At 39.3% G+C, this 14,792-nt stretch overlaps 1 protein-coding gene across 5 annotated transcripts in view; it reads left to right on the top strand.

The window, feature by feature from the left end:
• The window catches only part of LOC107761962 (isoamylase 3, chloroplastic-like), an 82,170-nt gene extending 73,101 nt beyond the window's left edge, over window positions 1-9,069 (top strand). For 3 of the 5 annotated variants that reach the window (XM_075221685.1, XM_075221686.1, XM_075221688.1), the window contains 3 exons: window positions 4,153-4,214; window positions 4,627-4,735; window positions 8,414-9,069. In XM_075221685.1, the coding sequence (XP_075077786.1) occupies window positions 4,153-4,214; window positions 4,627-4,735; window positions 8,414-8,527 (285 nt within the window). In that variant the 3' untranslated portion in view covers window positions 8,528-9,069. The remainder of the gene's footprint in view (window positions 1-4,152; window positions 4,215-4,626; window positions 4,736-8,413) is intronic. The other 2 variants (XR_012694867.1, XR_012694868.1) reach the window with 1 other exon arrangement.
• The last annotated feature ends 5,723 nt before the right edge of the window (window positions 9,070-14,792 follow it).

Raw genomic sequence — 14,792 nt, 5'->3', positions numbered from 1 at the left:
AGATCACCCTCCGACTACCAACCCCTGAAATTTTATCCGGCAGAAAAGCCGCCACACTCCTCCACGCGCCGGCAACAACTTTTCCGGTGAGGGTTCCAGCCATTTTTTCGCGAAGCTTCTTCAGGACACTGTGCTCTCTTCAAAATTCCGAGCCTACCCATCTAATTCAAATCAAATTCCGGCCACTTTTATATTTTTCCTGCGTGAACAATGACCTTTCTGACCATTTTTTGAAAATATTTCTTCAGGACAGCTTGCTCGCAAAGGAATTCCGAGCCTATCCATCCTGGTTACGACAAATTCCGACAACTTTGGAATTTTCCGGCGAGCTACAGTGTTTTCGGCGTGAACAGTGTTTCCGGCACAGAACAGTGTTCTGTATTCCTGCTGTAAACAGTGTTTTTCAAGCTATTTCTTCAGTTTTCTCACAGGAGTTACTTATTTCCACTATTTCAAGTTAACCCTACTACTACAAATTGTAGCGACATGGGAACCGATGCTTTGAATAGTCGGATGGTTTCTTTAGCAGAGTATATTGAGTTCTTTCAGTATAAAGCATGTAAGCAGATATCTTCTGAGATAGCTTCTGTTGTTCAAACAGGTAATAGCGTGACTTGTTTCTCCCAATCTTCATCCTCTGAGTCTTGGGTCATTGATTCAGGTGCATCGGATCATATTTCTGGTAACAAATCTCTTTTCACTACTATTTTGTATTCTCAATCTCTTCCAAAAGTCACAATGGCCAATGAATCTCAAACCATGGCAACTGTAATAGGTCAAGCAAGCCCACTTCCTTCCTTACCTTTTAGTCCTTTATGTTCCCAATAGTCCTTTTAATCTCATAGCTGTTAGTCGCTTAGCCAAATCACTTAAATGCGCTGTTTTATTTCTTGATGACCATGTTTTTATACAGGAACGCAGTACGGGGCGGATCATTGGTACCGGGCATGAATCAAATGGACTTTATTACCTTATCCTTGCTAAATCACATGGACTCACATCTTGTCTTCCTTCTACAACTTGTCCTGTTACGGATTCACCAGATTTATTACATAAACGATTGGGACATCCCAGTTTGTCAAAACTTCAGAAAATGGTATCTGGTTTATCTCACTTGTCAGCTCTAGAGTGTGAGTCATGTCAGCTCGGTAAGCATACCCGCTCCCATTTCCCTCGGCGTCTTGATAATCGAGCAGAGTCACCTTTTACTTTAGTCCATTCAGATGTTTAGGGTCCTAGTCGGGTCAGTTTCACCTTAGGATTCCGCTACTTTGTCAGTTTCATTGATGATTATTCCAGGTGCACTTGGATATTTTTGATAAAAAATCGATCTGAGCTGTTTTATATTTTCCAAACCTTCCACGCTGAAATTCAAAATCAATTTGGGGTTTCTATTCGCACATTTCGTAGTGATAATGCTCGAGAGTATTTGTCTTCCCCATTTCAGCAGTTTATGAAATCTCATGGGATTATTCATCAAACATCTTGTGCGTACACATCTCAACAAAATGGGGTAGCTGAAAGAAAGAATAGACATCTTATTGAAACTACTCGTACCCTACTCATACAATCTCATGCTCCGTTGCGTTTTTGGGGGGATGTCGTTCTTACATCTTGCTATCTTATTAATCGTATGCCATCTTCAGCTATCCAGAACCAAGTTCCATTCTCTGTCATGTTTCCCCACTTACCTTTGTTCTCTCTTCCACCCCGTATCTTTGGAAGCACTTGTTTTGTCCATAACCTTACTCTAGGAACAGATAAGTTAGCTCCTCGTGCTCTTAAGTGCGTATTTCTGGGTTTCTCGAGAACACAAAAGGGGTATCGATGCTACTCTCCTGACCTCCAGCGGTACCTTATGTCCGCTGATGTTACCTTCTTTGAAACCCAATCATACTTCACAGGTTCAGGTCATCACTTAGATATTTCTGAGGTACTACCAGTTTCATCTTTTGGAGATTCAGTCACTCCAGCTCCACCACCTACAGCTCCAGTTGTAGCTCCACCACCTATAGCTCCAGTTGTAGCTCTACCACCTATAGCTCCAGTTCCACCACCTACAGCTCCGGTTGTAGCTCCACCACCTATAGCTCCAGTTCCTCCACATAATCCAGTTCAACATTCTGCAGCTCCACCACTCTTGACTTATCATCGTCGTCCACATCCAGCATCAGGCCCAGGTGATTCACGCCTCGCATCAGATTCTGCACCTACTGCGGACTTGTCTCCTCTTAGTCAACCAATTGCACTCCGCAAAGTTGTACGATCTACACTTAATCCTAATCCCCATTATGTCGGTTTAAGTTATCGTCTGTCGTCACCACATTTTGCTTTTATATCTTCTTTGTCCACTGTTTCTATCCCTAAGTCTACAGGTAAAGCACTGTCTCATCCAGGATGGCGACATGCTATGATTGACGAGATGTCTGCTTTACATGCGAGTGACACTTGGGAGCTTGTTCCTCTTCCTGCAGGTAAGTCTACTGTTGGTTGTCATTGGGTTTATGCAATCAAAGTCGGCCCGGATGGCCAGGTTGATCGGCTTAAGGCTCGTCTTGTTGCAAAAGGATATACTCAGATTTTTGGGCTTGATTATAGTGATACTTTCTCTCCCGTGGCTAAAGTAGCATCTGTTCGTCTCTTTTTGTCCATAGCTGCTGTACGTCATTGGCCTCTTTATCAGTTAGACATTAAGAATGCTTTTCTCCACGGTGATCTTGAGGAAGAAGTTTATATGGAGCAACCACCTGGTTTTGTTGCTCAGGGGGAGTTTAATGGTTGTGTGTGCAGATTGCGCAGGTCACTATATGGTTTGAAACAGTCCCCTCGAGCTTGGTTTGGTAAGTTCAGCACAATTATTCAGGAGTTCGGCATGACTCGTAGTGAGGCTGATCACTCTGTGTTTTATCGGCATTCTGCTCCTAATCTGTGTATTTATCTAGTGGTTATGTTGATGATATTATTATTACTGGTAATGATCAAGATGGTATTACTAATCTGAAGGAACATCTCTTTCAGCACTTCCAGACTAAGGATCTGGGCAGATTGAAGTATTTTCTAGGTATTGAGGTCGCTCAGTCTAGCTCAGGTATTGTTATTTCACAGCGGAAGTATGCCTTAGACATTCTTGAGTAGACTGGAATGATGGGTTGCAGACCTATTGACTCTCCTATGGATCCGAATGCTAAGCTTCTGCCTGGACAGGGGAGCCTCTTAGAGACCCTACGAGATATAGGAGGTTAGTTGGCAAATTGAATTACCTCACAGTGACTAGACCTGACATTTCTTTTCCGGTGAGTGTTGTAAGTCAGTTTATGGATTCTCCCTGTGATAGTCACTGGGATGCAGTTATTCGCATTCTTCGGTATATAAAGTCAGCTCCAGGCAAAGGATTACTATTCGAGGATCGAGACCACAAGCAGATTGTTAGGTACACAGATGTTGATTGGGCAGGATCACCTTTTGATAGACGTTCTACGTCTGGATATTGTGTTCTAGTAGGAGGTAATTTGGTCTCGTGGAAGAGCAAGAAACAGAATATAGTTGCTCGATCTAGCGCCGAAACCGAATATCGAGCCATGGCTATGGCGACTTGTGAGTTAGTTTGGGTCAAGCAGTTGCTCAAGGAGTTAAAGTTCGGAGAAATCAGCAAGATGGAACTAGTGTGTGATAACCAAGCTGCTCTTCATATTGCGTCAAATCCGGTGTTCCATGAGAGGACTAAACACATTGAAATCGACTGTCACTTTGTCAGAGAAAAAATACTTTCAGGAGATATTGTTACAAAGTTTGTAAAGTCGAATGATCAACTAGCAGATATTTTCACTAAGTCTCTTACTGGTTCTCGTATTAGTTACATGTGTAACAAGCTCGGTACATATGATGTGTATGCACCGGCTTGAGGGGGAGTGTTAGTTTATAGATATGCATAGTGATAGTCTTGTCCTACATTGGAAGAGGAGTAATATCTCCTTGTAGTGTATAGCTATAAATAGGGACCTTTTGTGTTGTATTTATCATCCAATTTCAGTAACATATTTTCTCCCGTGCCTTCTAACACCATTGTAGTACATAGTGTTTTCTGAAATTAACTCTTCAGTGTTGCCGTCTCAATTCGACTATTCTGATGGCTAAGCAAAGATTCCTTTGCAGAACGAGATTACCTGGCTTGAGGACAACTGGTACAATGAAGAGAGTAGATTCCTTGCATTTACGTAAGAAACTAATCCCTATTGACAAACTGACAATAATCTCCATATTTAGATGACGGATAGGCTCAAATATAGTTTTTATTTAAAATGTAGATTGTTCCGTTGGTTTTTCTCATGCTTTGAGCTCTTCTTCTCAGTAAGACAATTGGCGTGTAGCCAATCACCTCTCTGTTTCTGCATTTTGAATTCACTCACACGCTGATGATGTATGACAATGATGACCAGTCCCTTTTTAAACTGCTTTCATGAACACTGTTCCTTTAGCACTGATTTTTCTCTAGTTTTTCTTCTCTCTCAGTTTTCACTTGCAGCTGATTTCAGATTTTCAACATTTACTTTGACAATATCAAAAATTTATGATCTATTGTTTTCGCACAACTGAATTGGCATAATGGGTTCTCTTTGTACAATGCAGGCTCCACGATGGGAATGGAGGAGATATTTACTTAGCATTTAATGCGCACCACTTTTTTGTCAAAGCAGCAATACCTTCACCACCACAAAATAGACGCTGGCACCGAGTGGTAAGCTATTCCTGTTAGTACGGAACGCTTTTTGCATATACATCCAAAACAAAATACGAGACAGCCTCTGAATTCTGTTACTGCTCTATATTTGTTTATTCTTTTGGAATATAGAATTGTACCTACCAATTTTGCAATTTATGGGTCCAAGCTGGCAAGCGTTGTATTACTTCCCCATTTTCCTATCCCATTTCCCATTGAACGCTTCCTTTTGTCCGAATTGAAGTTTAACATTTTGCTCTTTTCAGAATGTGAACAATCCATCATGATCGTGCTACCGAATTGGATATAGTTGTGTCCTTAGTTTGTGATTAGAGTAGTGGAGTATGGATACACGGATTTCCTTTTCTATGTAACTTTAAGTGGAATTTCATTTAAAAAGGGGGGAAATTGAAAGTAGAACAGACTAACTATTCTCTAATTTATAAAAAGTGTTGGGTGTGCGAACAAAGTCCGACATTGGTAGCTGAAAAGATTGGAAACTAATCTCGTTCAATTTCACTCCTCTATTTGAGGATATGAAAACGGTCGATGCAATAGTAATACCCAACAAAGAGTCGGGGTCGATTTTCCACAGGGAGCTATGAATGGGTCTTAGGAATATATATTATAGTGTATGAGCTTGAATTATCTCAAATTGCACTTCCACAAATTTTGGTTGTTTCTAGGTCTAATTTAAACGAAGACTACAAACTAAGAATTTAAACTTTGAAAGTGTTTTTGGTTGTTTTTCAAATGTTATGAAAGGCCTAGGGCTATGACCTTCACCTAGGTGTTCACCTAATGGGTTGTAAGCTTTAAAGCTTGTTTTATTGGTCGGGGTGTATTATAGCTATCAACACCCAAGTACCCACTCAATACCTCTCGGTCAGATAGTGATTTTGCCCAATTTGGCTTTCACAAATCCAAATGGGTATTGAACAAAACAGTTGATGATAAGCTCAAATCGGGTTTTACTATCTCTAGATTCAACCCTTTAATTGGGCTTATCAATCTCTCGATTGACCCAATTTCTTGCTAGCCAAGTTTTTCTAGACTAAGTCTCTCTTTCTCAAGTAGAGACCAAGTCAAATAGGCATGAAATAATGTTTGCAACCATTAATTCTTCACATAAAAGCAAGAACTAGGCTAGATAATCAACACCCAACCATAAACAAGCAATAAATCAAACACCCATTAAGTTTACACACTAGGGTTGGGTCACAACCTTAGTGAAAATCTAGCTACTCATGCTTGAATTGAGAGAAAAAGAAGAAGTAATAATTAAACCCATGTTGATAATTAAAATGATGAAATCAATATTCAAAAAGCTCAAAATAGCAAAAACTACTAAAAAGAGTAAAAGAAAACGTCTACTGTAGCTGCTGATGTCAAAACTTGACCTGAAAAAGTGAAACTCTTCTATTTATAAAGTGCTGGAATTTTCGGACAAAAATGCCCTTTCGGAGGTTCTGCGGCCGCACAATTCCATGTGCGGTCCGCACTTTGCTTCAGCCTGACAGGAATGGAAACCTGCGGCCGTATAATTTTGAACTGCGGCCGCACTTCTCTCTTTCTGCGGTCCGCGCATTTCTGAGTGCGGCCGCACATTGCTCTTCTGCGGACCGCACAAATGTGGCTGCGGTCGTGTAGCTGTTCTTCTGCGGCCGCACAATAATTGTGCGGTCCGCACTTCTATTGAACTTGAGATGCAAGTTCTCTGAACTTTTGCTCTTGCCCAGGTGACATGTGCGTACCGCACTTTGCACTTGTCTCTGATAGGAGTTTCTTCACAATCTGCTGCCGCAGATAAAAATCTGCGGTCCGCACTTTGAGCTTTTGTGCATGTTTGTGTCCTTGAGTTCAGATCACTCCTTGAGTTGGATTTCATCTTGGGGGCTCCTTTTTCCACTATTCCTGCAATTAAGCATATTTCATCAGTTTTCGGGAACACAATTAAACGCTTTTGGACTAAAACGAAAGCAAAAAGGTACTAATAAGTAGTCAAAATCCCCACTTATCAGAAACCTACATATAAGGTGTAAGAATCTTTTAATTGTGTGAGCCCTTTTGGAGGAAACCGTATGAGCTTTGACCCAATAATTGGTATCAGAGTTCCGGTTCGGCGGGACGAGTATGCCGGTGGCAGAGTAATCGTGTGGGGCTTGATTTACTTCCCCTTACGAGCTTAGAGAAACACACAGACAAGAAGAAGCTAGTAGCAGGCTTTGATTGCCATAAACACTCTAATAATGTGGGTGACACATAGTAAATCTTGGAAATTGACGGATCATGGTATTGACCACGTGGAACTTAGTTTGAGGGGGAGATTGTTTGGTGTGCAAGCAAAGTCCCACATTAGTAGTTGAAAAGATTGGTAACCTATATAAAAGGTGTAGGGGAGTCTTTTGGGGAAAACCATGCGGGCTTGACCCAAAGCGGATAGTATCACACTATATTAAAGTATATTTGGGCTGGTTTAGCCCAACAAACTGATTTTAATCCATATTTTTCAGCATTACAATCTCATTGAAGCCTGTCAAAGGAATATAACAAGCTACTTCTTTGTATAGAAGAAAACACAAACACTGTACGGCATTCAGTCATATACAGTGTCATATATGACATACACTGTATAGCATGTGAAATAATAGCAGTCGTATACGCAGCATGGCTACAGTACCAGTATGATGTTGAATACAGATGTAATACTATGTTGAATAGGGATACAATACCAGTGGTTATGCTAATATGAGATAATGTCTTGCAGTTTGTTAAAACGATATGAAGATATGAAAATTAGGGGAAAAGCTACCATTTGGTAACTACATTATAGTATTGCTTGTGTTAGTTGTGTCATCAGAAGAATACAAGTAGCAATCGTTGTTATAATAAAAGGCTTATCCCATTCATGAAGTGTTCCCAAACTAGTGCTGGGGTAGAGGGCACTGGCGAATATACCATGTCGCCTTCCCCTTGCATTATTATACTAAATAAATAAAAAAACTAACCATTTTATTTTGTTATCAGAAGAATACAGCAAGAAACAATCACAACTATAACAAATAAAGGGTTTACTGGCTCACGGAGTGTTTCCAAACTTGTGCTACAGTACAGGGCGTGGGCGTAACACGACGCCAGCTTCCCCTTTCATTACTATAATAAATAAATTAACTTACCATCTTATTCTTTTTCCTCCCTAAAATTTTCAGACTCCTGTCAATCATACAAAGATCGTGTTCCTTTTTCTGAAAACATATTTTGACACTACCATATCCTTTTCAGAATATGCACGCTAAGATACAGGATATTTCACTTCAGAAGATATAAAAGCATGAAAAGGAAAATATGCAGCAGATACTGCATCCCAGGCATATTTTACCTTGGATGAATTGGAAACTAATAAATGATCTATGACATGATATCCTTTCTTCATAAAGTTTCATTCTGCCGAATCTGCGAAACAACAGCCATTTGGACCTATCTCCAGACAATCTTCCATTTATTTTACATTATTTTGTTCGCTCTGTTGTAAGTTCCAATTTTTTATGAGAAGGAAGGTTGATTTGCATGTCTGTTCAATGTAGCTAGTATTTGTTTTGGTGGTGTTGTCTTGATCTTTACTGTCTCAAGTAGTACGGAAACTAAAGGTGTTACCCTCTTCAAATTTCGTACAAACTGATAATGTTTTAAGTGCAGGTGGACACTAATCTGAAATCCCCTGGTGATTTTGTTACTGAAGGCATTGCTGGTATCAGTGGAACTTATAATGTTGCACCATATTCTGCTATTCTTCTGGAAGCAAAGCAATAATTATTAGATTATGCTGCTTAAGATATTCTGCCCTGGGTTATCACCTTCTTGATTGGGTGGTTAAATCGAAATTCAGGCGCTAATATAAGCATACAGTTAGCCTACAGATGTAATCTGTTAGAAGCAGAAATTCATGAAGAAGTTTGCGATAAGTGACCAGTTTGTTCAGGCTGTTATTAACATGTATAAACAACCTGCAGTAACCAGATAAATGGGGACCATTTGTCCAGGTTGTTAGAGACGGATCTTGGTTATGAGGAATGCGCAGGACGTAACATATTAAGGCAGGCTGTTGTGTTGGCTTGCAGAATCAACATATTCATCTGCTGACACATGCTTCGGCCATCCTTGTCTCTGAGAGGTAGGAACATAGTGGTGGGTCGCAAGGAATTTTTAAATAGGCAAAGGTTCTGTAAAGTGCCTTCATCATGTTTTCTCTTCAAAGGAGACAAATTTCTATGTAAATGTTTCTTTATAAAGTTCATTTCTTATTAACCCCGCAAAGTTATTCCAGAGAGGATAAAAAGAGACTTTGGGATGTGCATCCTTTTCTCCCTTCCCATTTCATTATTTTTATGTATCAGGAATACTTAGTCTAAAGCCTTATCTAAAACTCTGGAAATAAGGTAAACCTTGACATTACAGTTGGTTTCACGTTTCCAGAGTGCAGCTTCTAGGGGCGTTCAAAGAAAATTGAAAAATATAAAGCTTCAATCTTTAATCAAATCCCCAAAAGTCACAAAAATTAATTTAGGTTCACATGGTCAAAACACGAGTCAAAGAGTAGATTTTGACTACCCATATCCTTACGAGTCTAAATATGTGATTAGATTTCAAAACAAAGTTCAAATCGACCATCAAATCTCCAAAATTCAACTTCTTAAGTTGTACACAAACTCCAATTTTCACGTTGAAATTTCAAGTTTAAGGTGTAGAATTTAATAGGGAATCAAGATATCAAGCCAAATCCAAGTGAATTCCTTACCTCCAATGTGGTAGTGAATTTGCTCTTCAAAATCTCAATCTCTTGAAGTCTAGGGTTCAAAACATAGAGAGAATGGGTCAATTCCGGAAATAAATCTCTTAAGTGGTCTGCCCAAGCATCTTCGCACCTGTGGCTAAAAATCTCGCACCAACGAGATTGTATTTGCGACCAAAATCCTCGCTTCAGCCTTCCCTCGCACCTGTGGCACATCATTGCAACTACGGAGACGTAGGTGTGTCCTACCTTTTCCAGATGTGTACAATCCTAGGTAGTCCACTCTTTGTAGGCGCACGATAAATTTACGCATCTACGCAAACCACCTCGTAGATGCAGCCAACTATTGGACTAAGCCGTCCTTCACTTCTCCGCATAGAATTTTCGCATGCGAGACATCACACCTGTGCACTAAGAATCGCAGGTGCGGCACACCAGCAATGCTAACAACATCCAAAGTGATCTCGAATCATCTTGAAACACACATGAGCCCCCCGAGCCCCCATCTAACCATACAAAACGAATCCTAATACCTTATCTTAACTTATTCAAATGATCAAAACACCACAATTAACATCAAAACCAAGAATTAACGATTAAAACCTATCTCTTAACTTCCAAACTTTCTAACTTTGCCAAATACGTTTGAATCATGCTTAAGCATTCCAGACTCCAACCAAACTCCGCACACAAGTTCCAATCCACTAAATGAACCTAACCAAAGTATCGGAACACCAATCGAAAGCCGATAACATCAAAGTCAACTCCCGATCAAACTTATGAACTCTCCAAATCTTCAAATTGCTAACTTTCGACAAAAAAAAATCAAAACTTTCTAGGAACCTCCAAATCCAAATTCGAACATATGCCTAATTTCGAAATCGCTATAAGAACATATTGGAATCATAAAATCACCAGCCCGAGGGCGTTTGTTCAGAAGTTAAACTTAGGTTAACTCTAGCAACTTAACCTTCTAAATTGGAACTAAGTGTTCCAAATTACTCTCAAACCTTCCCGAAATCAAACTAACTATTCCCGTAAGTCACAAAACAACAAACACATATACGGAAAGCATCAAATAGGGAAACGAGGCTCAAAGGCCGATCATTACAAGTACATGGGGTCAATTGTACTCACACTACACTTTTGCATCTTGTGTGTAGATTTTAGAGTTGAGCTGTTGTGGATAACGAAGGCTAGCATTGAAGGAGATGTACCAGCGTTCCAGTGGCAAGCTACCCTTTTGTTCATGGTAGATTAGGATTGTACTTTTGTTTATGTATATTCAACCAGATGTTGTATTTTCTTCCTACCATCGTTGTAAATCTAAAATCTTAGTGGCACACAACTTATACTACTAGTTCATGGAATAGTTGTATTGATTTTCGCGTTCTTATATTAATATATTTGATGATTCTCGATTTCAATTGTGTATGTGTTAGTTGGTTTACCTACTAGGTTGGGTTAGGTGCCGTCACAACTTGGTGGCATTTTAGGTCGTGACAAGTAGGTATCAAAGCTATAGGTTCATAAGTTATACAAGTCATGATGAAATGTCTAGTAGAGTCTTGTGGATTAGTATGATAACGTCCATACTTCTATTCGAGAGGCTACATGACATTTAGGAAACTTTACTTTTTTTTTCTTTCCTTATTATGTGACCTTGACTCAGCATGAAGTCTAATCATTGATTTTTCTCTATTTGATCGTATTCGTTGTTGAGTACTCGATATCAATTGTGCATCGACAACTTGTGATGTCATGGATGAGGTGCGAGATAGTTTTCTGTGTTGTGAAGGTAGGACAATCTAAAGGACTTGATGCCAGGTTTAGGCTACAGCTTTGGCTTCACAGATTCAGTTGTGTGAGTATGTGATTTTGGGACTCTTACATTCGGTAGTGTCCCTAGTAGTGGGATTGATGGCTCGGTGAGTGGCAAGATAGCTATGTGATGAGTATTATGTGACTGAAGACTACTCCTAGATAGTTTGGATGTGATGAGAAATATTTGCTTGAGGTGCAAAATGAATATGAATATTTGATTATAATCTTGATGCCCAATACTATCTTAAGATTTGGTATGTGTTGATGGACCTTTCAGTTGTTCATTAGTGGAATGAAATAGATTTTTATATCTTGTTGACGGGTGTAGAATCTGGAAGATGAATTGGTCACATAGAGGTTGTAACCATGGTAAGGTCATAGAAGATATTGAATGGAAGCTACAAATGGGTTATCTCCTGTGAGAAGACTTGAGGTTGTATCATTTCTTATGAGGTTCCTATGAAGAGTTTTTCTTCCACCCGATGGAATGTATGAACTACAACAAGAGTTCCAATCGCATGAGGGAGTTGGTAAAGCTGTCACATGGATGAGTATGCACTTGGACAGATCATGATAGTTATGAAGGAAAAGTATTGTGGATTATTGGATGATGTGATTATGGCTTAGATCCAAGTGTGGGAGACTACCATCAATGATTGGGTCATATAGGCTTGCGTTGTTGTGATTCCGAGACTATACGCTTGTGGATTACCTATGATTTGAGAAGGGTGACATCGAGGATGATTTGGGCAAGGAATTTGCTGGATACATGATGTACTATACATTATTGATATATGGAGATTATGGAACGACTCAGGTTTGATATTCTTTGTGGATCTATTGTGCAAAGGTAAAGAATTACTCGGTTGCCTAAGGATGAGGTTGCTTCTTAGATGTATTTATGTGCTAACGCAACACAAATCGTTCGGCATGTATTGGCTATGCATAAAGTTCTAGAGCAGAATGTATGATTCCCTAGAATGGTTCTAGTGGGTTAAGTTCTAGGATGTGATACTTGAGGATTTTCCAGATTCCGTTGTATGGTTAAAGATTTGAGATTTGCCTTGGATTGTGCTTGGATTATTTCTATATCATTATTGGTTCTACATTGTAACGTTAGAGAGATGAAATGAACAACTTCAGATTCACTGAAGGGCTCTTTAAATCAGACATTTGGGTTTGAAGTACTTATGGGTACATGAAAGGGAGTATAGTGGCTTACGGAACTTAGAATGTTGTAGTTTCATGCTGGGATCAATTGTTATGAGTTTTTCTTAAAGACCACAGTACATTGGAAAGAAGAAAGACCCCTTGAAGGCAGATCAAAGGAAATCTAAAGAAGTTAGATCAGCATAGCAGTGGCTTGGATCAACATGGTAATAGAAATAATCGATTTCTTTTGGTATGATGGGCCATTTCAGTCACTTTTGTGGTAGGACATCTGTGTTTGGAAATCTGCGTGACTTGTTTGGCTTGGAGAGATTCATTTTTTATTGTGGATTATTGTGTAAGCGGATTCTAAAAGTTTGAGGACTATCACGAAGGATGTAGTGAGTTGTGTAATGTTTGGACTGCCTTGAAAAGTAGCGATTTATCTTCAGGTAGAAGGATTGGGATCAGATATAGCGCAAATGCTTTGAGTTGCTTATGGACCATGGTAGTATAGATTTCTCCATCATCAAGAAAGGGAATGTGTTGTAAAGGGTACCTACATATGAGGTATGAGAATAATTTGACTAAGAGCTATGGCAATTGTGTGATGGTCAGCAATCGAGATTTTGGATTTTAGTTGCTATGGAGGACCTATGGATAATGCACGTTTTGGAGATGCTTGCAGGCGTGACTTTAGAGTTGTTTTTGAGTAGGCATTTTCATTGGGATGAGGAGTCTTATACTTTTGGAGTTTAGAGATTTGGCTTTCTAGAGGTGAGACTATCTCCTTGGTTATGGTCAGATTGCATGTGTCCTTGGTGGATGAAATGAGAAGATTTGTGCTTGTTCGAGCTTGTGGATTATGGTATTTAGGGTGTTGTGATCTGCTTAGGTGTAGTGATGTATCTTTCTAGGAATTGTTGATTTGAGGAGTATGGTTCGAGAGGTTGTTGGAACTATTTTATGTGCTGGAATGATGAACAAGTTGAGTAATGACTTAGAGGCTCAAGGATTTGTGTATTCTATGCATTGGGTTCCACAAGGTTATAGCTGATCATGAGTGGTGTAGTTGATAATCAGGTTGATAACATGTTGCATGTATATATTCGCAGTTGAGGCCAATGGTTTAGAGATCTCTTGTGTACTCATGAGTGAGAGTTAGAATGGGTCACTTTGGACCTTTGGAAGACTATTTACCTATTTCGGAATGGTTTGAATCGGTTTGGGGGCCTATTCGTAGACCTAATAAGAATGTGTATTTTACACTGAATTAGATTTGCTTTCTCAACGCAACATTTTCTATGGGTTTGTCATCAAGTAGAATTGGTCTTATTCATGCCATGATTTGTTTCGTGTGTTACTCTCTTATAATATGATGAGTTGTGATACTCATGCATGTTTTGGTCATGTTTAGGCCTTATGGCGATATATGAGAAGATGAATCTTGAAATGTTTATTTGCTTATTGCTCTTTAGTCGTGCTTACCTTTTCCGTGGTATATTATGTTATCCGTCTCCCCACGATTATGTTTATGCACTTTATGTGCTTGTTGTTGATACACATGTGTTTGGTGAGTATGATAATTATTGCTCAATGGGTGTTCTCATGTGGATTGATATGTTTAGATTGGGTTGCATGCCACAACAATGTTATGTTGGATCGGGTTGCACGCATGTAACGACCTAATTGGTCATTTTGTGTATTTAAGTCCTGTTCCCCTATTTTATTCTCCCCGAAGTTTCTTGTGATGTTTTGCAACTCGTAGGGATGGTTGTTTTTGTTTTGTAAAGGCTTGGGAGTGAATTGAAACACTTAGTTTCATCTTTGAAAGCTTAAGTTGTAAGAGTTGACCAAGGTTTGAATTTTGAGCAGACGACCTCGGATTGGTAATTTGATGGTTCCAATAGGTTCGTATGGTAATTTTGGATTTGGGTGTATGTTCAGATTTGGTTTTGGATGTTCCTAGAAGGTTTTCGATCTATTTTTGAAAATTTACAATTTGAAGAATTATAGAGTTTGTAGGTTTGACTAATAATTGACTTCAGTGTTATTAGGCTCCCATTGGTTTCCGAGACCTTGGATTCGTTTGGTTGGATGGAACTTGTGTTTAAAGTTTGGTTATAATATGGAAGTCTAAGTGTGATTCATACGTGTTTGGCGAAGTTGGAGAGTTTGAAAGTTAAGAGATGGATTTTGATCTTCGATTCTTGGTTTTGATATTATATATGGCATTTTCGACATTTAGATAAGTTTGGATAAGGTAATAGGAATTTTTGGTATGGCTATATAGGGGCGCGGGTGTGTTCTGGG

The sequence above is a fragment of the Nicotiana tabacum genome, chromosome 9, assembly GCF_000715075.1.
Source record: "Nicotiana tabacum cultivar K326 chromosome 9, ASM71507v2, whole genome shotgun sequence".
NCBI classification, from domain to species: domain Eukaryota; kingdom Viridiplantae; phylum Streptophyta; class Magnoliopsida; order Solanales; family Solanaceae; genus Nicotiana; species Nicotiana tabacum.
The sequence above is the reverse complement of the archived record's forward strand: the minus strand, read 5'-3'. Positions and strand labels throughout refer to the sequence as shown.